The sequence below is a fragment of the Photinus pyralis genome, unplaced genomic scaffold (assembly GCF_008802855.1).
Source record: "Photinus pyralis isolate 1611_PpyrPB1 unplaced genomic scaffold, Ppyr1.3 Ppyr1.4_LG9, whole genome shotgun sequence".
Taxonomy (NCBI): Eukaryota; Metazoa; Arthropoda; class Insecta; order Coleoptera; family Lampyridae; genus Photinus; species Photinus pyralis.
In genome coordinates, this window is record NW_022170878.1 from 21,131,438 (window position 1) to 21,138,917 (window position 7,480).

Sequence of the window (7,480 nt, forward strand, 5' to 3'; positions counted from 1 at the left end):
AGAATCTTTAAGCGCCTCCAGCAGCTTCTTCTAACTTTCAAAGGCCCCCAAAACTCCACTACGGTCTGCTAAAAACCTTTAGAGTCCTTTAAAACCTTTAAAAATTTTAATTACCTTCAAAGAGGTCTCAAGGTTTTATAGAAGCTAGCTCTTTAAGAATCTTTGATAAAGCCTAGCCTTTAAGAGGCTGTATAAGTTATTAAATGGTTTTAAGGGTTTTCAGAGTGCTTAAGAATTTCATCCGAAAGTCTCAAAGGTCTCATTGTCTTCCGGAACTTCTTACACCACTTTTGATGCTATCTTCTCTTTAAATGCGTCCTTTGAGATCTTAAAAAAACACCCTTAAGGGACTTAGCTAAGTGCATTTGGAGTCTTTGAGGGTCATTAAGAGACTGGAAAAATCTTTTTGGGCCCTTAAAAACCAATAAACATTACGATAAATCTCTAAAGGTTTTCAATAGTCTCATGGGGATGGGTCTTATAGGCGCTTTAAAAGCCTTTAAGAGTATTTAAATCCTTTAAGAGTATTTAAATCCTCCAATGGCCACCAAGTATCTTAAAGAGTCTCAAGAAGGCTCCAAGGGCTGTGTAGACTTTATTGTCTTTGGTCTTTCCTGAGTCCTTAAAAGCCTTTGCAATCGTGTATGGTCCTCTAAAATCGTTTAAGAGTCGTTAAGGATTACAAAATGATTCCAAAAGCATCTAAGAATCCCAAAGGTCTCCCAAAGTATTCGATAACTTCTATTCTATTTCCTCCGAAACTGCCTACTCTGAGTGCATTTTGGGATCTCAGAGAGTCTTTAAAGATCCCGTTTTAGGTATTATCAATATTTGAGATCCTTAAGAGTGCATTTATGAGTCTTTAAAGTCTTTTGTCTTCAAAGTCCTCGAAAAGCTTTAGGAGTCCTTAAAAAGAGTTTTGTTGACCTCCAAAGATCTGCAAGAGTCCCAATGAGGCTCCATGGGCCTTCGAGGTTTCAATACCCTTTAAATTGATTCGATTCATTAAAAGTCTTTGAAAGTCCTTAACGGCCTTGAGTTTAGCCTTAGCCTTTAAGAGATTTTCTTTAAAACGTTTAAAAGCTTTTATGGGTTTCAACAATTCTTTAGGAGCCTTTAAAGATCGCAAATGGCCTTCGAAGCTTTTAGAGCCCTTTCTCTCTTCAAGTTCCTCGTTAAATTTCGAAACTGGGAGCTTTAGCCTCTTTAAGGGTCTTCAACGAATTTTAAAAGCTCTATGAGCTTCTTTAAGGGTCTTGTTAGGTACTGTCGATCGTAAGGAAGATCTGTTGGGAGTCTTCGAAAGACAAGATTCCTCAAGCTTCCAAAAGTCCACTACAGTCTTACAAAAGCTTTTAGAGTCTTTAAGATCCCTTACATGTTTCCATTTCAAAGCGTCTCCCACAATCCTACAGTACCCCCTAAAGTGTTTTAGATTCTTTTAAAAGCCAATCTGAGCGCTGAGAGTGTCCCCAAAGTATTAAATAGCCCTTAGACCATTTACGAACTGAAGGAGCATCTAAGGGTCTTTGGGAGCCTTTAAGAGTCTCACGCGCTGTTTTTAACAGCCTTTGGAAGGCTTCAAGGGTATCAGTTTTCTGAAAGTTGTCTTCAGCCTTTAAAAACCCTCAAGAGCCCTCATGGGCCAAAATTCTTTAAGCCGCAGAAAGCTTCCAAAAGTCTCTCAGAGTTTCTCAGAAGTTTGAGACCTTTATTAGATTCTATGTACTCTTTCGACGCTGAGCGTAAAAGCTTTCTAGGTCCTTAAAGGCTCTTTAAAAACCTGAAGACTCCCTTTAATATCCTCAACTTTAGGCACTTGTTGTTTAAGGATCCCATCTCTTTTAAAAGATTTTAAAATTTGATTTTTAAATGTTTAAGGACATGTGGAGGTGGTCAAGAGCCTTTAAAGAACCATAATATGCTTTAAGGATATGTAGCCTTTAAAAGGTTTTATGAATGCTTTAATACTTATTAAAAGCATTATGTGTCTCATTAAGAACTTTTAAAAGCCTCACTGACTTTCCGAGCCTTGTAGAACCTTTTTTGAGGCTTGAAGAGCTTATGAGTTTTTGATGCAGCTCGACACTCCACTTTCGACGGACAGTGTAGACTATCCGATCAAAAACCAAATCAAAGATCCCTAAATATCTTGGGAATTTCTCAAAACTGGTGTGTTTTCAAGCGCCTGTGTCTAGAATCTTCCATTTTCTCCAGAGATGGCTACATGGTACAAATTGAAAAGTGGCTTAAGTTCCACTACAAAGATCTTTTTCTATCCATTAAAGGCGTTGGAATGAACACTTTGTTCAAATAAACCAAAGGTCCCAAGGACGTAAGTGATTCTGATAGGTTAAAGATTTGTTGCACCGTATACAACTTATCACCATCTCACCTATGTAAATTCATCGCAATTGTCACACTAAATTAGGCTGTCGTAAAAGCGTAATCCACGTATCTTATCTTTTCGCCTCAAACATTACCAAGATAGCTCACTTTTCGTCCCGAAATGGTCGCGATCAGAGGCAAGGCGCTGCAGTACGTCGCACTATGCTCAGGTAAGGCTCTCCATTCTAGGGGTACGCTCACTCACACGCGCTTTTAGGTACGCTCACGGCGCTCTCGTGCGGTTTCCACTTGGGATGGTCAGCGCCTTACGTGCCTCAGTTGGTCAGGGACGGGGCAACGATTCCTGTGTCGGACGGCGAGGGCTCCTGGATCGCGATATCGTTCCTGATCGGCGCTTTCTGCGGATCGGGATTGTCGGGTTTGCTGCTGGATCGGGTGGGACGTAGAAAGCTGATCATTTTCACGAGTCTGCCTTTCGTCGTGTCGTGGTTGATGGTGGCGTTCGCGACGAGCATCTGGGAGCTGTGTCTTGCGCGATTTATCGCCGGACTGCCCGATGGGGTTGTCTTCTGCGCGGTACCGCTGTACTTTGCCGAGATCGCCGACGCCGAAGTGCGTGGACTGTTCATGTCGGCTCTAACCTTCATGCAGCTGGTGGGTGTTCTTCTGATGGGCGTCGTCGGGCCGCACTTGCCTATGAAGAGCGTCGCGTTGTACTGCCTTTGCGTTCCTGTAGTTATATTCGCGACGTTTTTGTTTCTTCCGGAAGCTCCCCACTATTACGTGGTGCGAGGCGAGTTGGAACGTGCCAGGGAGAGCTTGCGAAAGTTCACTGGTGTTGAGAACGTGGAGGAACATCTAGGATCCATTTTGGAGACAGTGGTCGAGTGTGACAACTCCAAAGGCACCTTAACTAACTTCTTGACCAACGAGAAGAGCAGGAGAGGCATTCTGGTTCTGCTGGTGCTAAGAGGCGTGGAACAATTCAGTGGGTATATCGCCTTTGTGTTTTATTTGCCCGCCATTCTGGAGGATGCCAAGGATTTTGTGTCGCCCACCACATCTACCGCCATTTACTATAGCCTGCAAATACTTGTTGCTTTAGTAGCAATGGTGATCATCGACAAAGTTGGCCGAAAGCCTCTGTTGCTTATTTCGGTAACCATCGTGAGTATCTCACTGTCACTGGTTGGGGCGTACTTCACGCTACAGAATCTATCTGGCATCGACTTAAAAGACTACTCCTGGATACCACTCGCAGGTCTCTTACTGTTTATAGTAGGATACAGCGCAGGGCTACACTGCATTCCGCTGCTGTTGCTAGGCGAGTTGTTTCCAATTGGAGTCAAGGTCCTAGCAATGTCTTTATTCGACATGTACTATTGTCTAATATCAAGTCTCGCGTCAAAGTTCTTCCAGTACACGAAGGACGAGTTTGGCATGCACGTTCCTTTCTTAACGTTTGCCCTTTGTTGCATTTGTGGTGTACCGTTTACTATTTACTTTGTGTCTGAGACCAAGGACAAAACCCTGGAAGAAATTCAAATGGAATCAAAGTCAAAAGCAAAGGTCTAAACGAGCATGTGATATTACCCAATAAGAGCGTTTTAATAAATGACAATTAATTGCTACCTTCTAAGCTTTGATAATCACAAACCAAAGAGAGGGGTAAAACCTGTTCCAAACCAGTATACTGCCTCAACAGCAAAGGAATTTGATGGCCACGGTAGAGAAACCCCTCCAGTACTATCCCACTTTCGGTTAACAAAATGAGCACACAGGAAATGTCTACTACGAAATGTAGGGGGTTAATTCCGCTTTGTCGCTTTGGTGCCCATAGGTTTGAAGTTTTGCGATATTAACATTCCCAGGTGCGGAAGTTTTAGCGCATTGAGCCCTTTTGTCGCTTAACCATGCCATAGTTACGTGTAAAAAGCGCTGTAGGATAATGACGCTCAAAATACCAACATGATTGAGGCTTCGGATCTTCAATTTTACATTTGTCCATCTACTTGAACTCTAAAATCTCCTTGTCCGAGTTCCTCCAACCTGGGCGTTGGAATCTTGCAATCCTGGAGATCTATAAGGATTTCTAGATTTACTAGTGTTCCGGATTTTGGATTTCTCTGGTGAAAGATTCCTTCATTTGTATCTATAGCTCTGAAACCCAAAGGATTTGAAAAGGGACTAACGCAGTGGTATAAAAGGGATAAAAAATGGGGAAGGAAGCGAAAGGGGAGTGAAAGAGGAGGAGAAGTGATAACTAAATACAACAGGGAAGGAATGTGGGATGCTAGATGAAAGGGGGTAGAGGCTAATATTGTAGAGAGATTTAAATGTCAGAACAGGGGATAGAGCAAAATGAAGAACACAAGATAGAAAGTCAAAAGATAGAGTATGCAACAAAAAGAGGGGTTGGAGACTATCAATCGAAAATATGAAGGGTGTCAGGCACAGGCCATTACATATGCACGGAACGAAGAAGGAGGTCGGTAATTAATTACATACTATAGCAAAAGAAGAAATATTGGAAGAAATAAAAGAATACAAAGTAGGAACAAGGATGGAATCGGATCACTAGCCAATGGAAATAAATCTAAAAAGGATTATAAAAAGGATAAAAAATTGGAAACATCCAAATACGAAGGGAGATACAATTATGGACAAAGGATACTTATAAAATGATACTATAGGAACAGAAAGAAGGAATAGGAGAAAGTACAGGGGAGTGAAAAACCATGAAACAAAGTATTAAAGGGGCAATAAACTGGATACAGTTAAAGGAAGGGGAAAGAGGAGATGAAAGGAGTTGTGGTTTGTAAGCGAGAAAGAAAGAAATGGAAAGCTAGAGCAGACGGAGTTAAGAGAACAGAAAAGTTACAAAAGAAAATGTAAGGGAAATATAACGAAAAGGAGTACAAATGTATCAGGGAAATAAAAACAAAGAAGGACTTTTGGAAGATGATATACAGAGAAAAAGAGAAAAACATTGAGCACCAATTAAAGAAACTGAAGAACTGAAGGAGTTATATGGAGAGACAAGAAGGAGAGTAAGGATAGAAGGGAAGGAGTCTGAAGTGTTTTGGATATATAAAGATCTGGGACAAGGCCTAACCTTATTTAATTTCTACATAAGGGATGTGGTAAAATATTAACACAGGTTCAAAGTGGAGGGATCGCAGTGGAAAGAAGATGGCAACAGATGAAAAGCAAACGAAGGAAATGATAGGAAATTTGGAGAGCTGCTGGGAAAAGGAATGGAATTAAAAAATCGAATATGCTGAGGTAGATTAGAAGTGGAGGAAAGAAAGAATAGAGGAAGTAAGAGAATTTACACCTTCAGGATACTGAATAAGGGAATTAAAAAAAAGGAGAACTGGCGCTGACACCGACGTGGGGAAAGGGAGCGAGAATATTTAAAAATCAGTTCGGCATATTTTGATGCAATGATGAGAGGAGTGGTGATTGATGAAACGGAGGTATGGAGCTGGAAGGAATGGGATGAACTAGAAGGAATACGCAGAGGGTACTACAAATACCAATTTGGGACTAAACGAAATGGCACCACATTACATATTATAGGAGGAAGTAAAAATGGAGAGGATAAGGACAGAGTTGGAATGTAGGGCGGCAAGGTTCGAGGAAAGAAGTCAAAGAGGGAGTTCATTGACGAAAGAAGGTTTATAGACGAGAATGAACACAAAAGGGATTTGGTGGGAACAAAGAAAAAATATTGTAAAAGAAACGGGTTTGGGTGGACAGAGGTTAAAAAGAGGAGAGAAATAGGGGAAAGGATGGAAAAACTTGAAACAAAGGAGAAAGGTATACAAATAGAGGGAGATAATCGAAAACCCACGAGGAAGCAGATAGTACAAGGGGCTGATAATGTAGGGGTGCCGAAATACCTAAGGGAGGGAAGGAAAGCTATCAAACTAATAGCAAGGTTTAGATGGGAAAACGAGGAGAGAGGGATTATGTGGAGAGAAAGGAGAGATATTGATGTTATATAAAATTTTGTGTGTTAGAGTGGGAGATAGTCCCTAAGAGATCTAATGCCCTCTAGTGTTTTTCACAGAGAGTCCCCTCGAAATGGTTTCTGTAAATTTTTTCAGAATCTAAAAGTTTTCTGAGAATTATATAGCTTTAGGGGAATTAGCTTAAATAGTTCTTAACGGTTTCCAGTGTTCTTACATAGAGGATTGTAGAAACTGTTTACTTGAAGTTCTATTTTCTCTTTATGTGCCAAACATGTTTTTGGACCATTCCCCTAAAAGTAGTTCAAAACCGCAGAAGTGGGTCCGGGCGGACGGACAGACGGACGAACGGACGGACAAAACACAAACAATAGCACATTTTTTAAAGTCTGCTAAGGGTTCTTAATGCTCTACAGACTACAACAACCTTAACAACTCAAAAATCGCACACAATTTCTAACAGTCTTTAAGAGCCTCCAGATCTTTCTAAATGCTCTCAAGAGGTCTTAATTTTAAGAGTTTTTAAAATCTGAGGCTTTAATGAAGACTCTTATGTTCCGAAAGTCTTAGGTAATGCCATTAGTTCTATTGGTTACTCATAACAATTAAAGAGAGAAAGCCAAATCTTGAAACCTTTAGCGACCGTTGCTTTATATGAAATAATTTTATTTTCTTACACCATTACCTATGTGTAACATCCTATATAAATTCCTTATAGAACGAGACAGCTGAAATTAAATCACCTATTTCTTACACTTCAATCTCTACTTTTCTCCCCTCTTTCAGCTGCTTCCCTTCGCCGTTTGCCCTTCTTTGCATTCCCATAGCGTATGCTGTATGTCCTCCTCTTCCTGTCCACAGATTCTACACTTTCTCTCTTCTTTTCTACACTTCCCTTTCAGCCTCTCTCATTTTTGCATCTGCGCCTCGCTATTATCTTAATATTTTTCCTTCCTTCCCACAATTATTTTGGCCGTTCTTCGTACCTACTGTTTCCTCCTGAGCTCTTTAACTGCACACTGTGTTGCTGTACTTGTGGATGAATCTTTCATCATTTTTTGTATTTTTCCCCTAATCCTATGAATAGAAAAAGTTAAACATAAAAACTCATATCTGGGACGTAATTTGGGCTCGATTAAACAACAATAGATCTTTTC

General features: G+C 40.6%; 1 protein-coding gene across 1 annotated transcript; it reads left to right on the forward strand.

The window, feature by feature from the left end:
* The first annotated feature begins 2,509 nt into the window (after positions 1-2,509).
* LOC116181013 (facilitated trehalose transporter Tret1-like) lies at positions 2,510-3,965 on the forward strand. Its single transcript, XM_031501226.1, has 2 exons — positions 2,510-2,558; positions 2,606-3,965. The coding sequence occupies exons 1-2, from the start codon at positions 2,510-2,512 to the stop codon at positions 3,922-3,924; spliced, it is 1,368 nt and encodes a 455-aa protein (XP_031357086.1). The 3' UTR covers positions 3,925-3,965.
* Positions 3,966-7,480: the final 3,515 nt, after the last annotated feature.

Coding starts and splice junctions, on each gene's coding strand:
- LOC116181013 (XM_031501226.1), top strand. CDS start 2,510: ATGGTCGCGATCAGAGGCAAGGCGCTGCAGTACGTCGCACTATGCTCA. Junction 2,559..2,605: donor GTACGTCGCACTATGCTCAG/GTAAGGCTCTCC, acceptor ACGCGCTTTTAG/GTACGCTCACGGCGCTCTCG.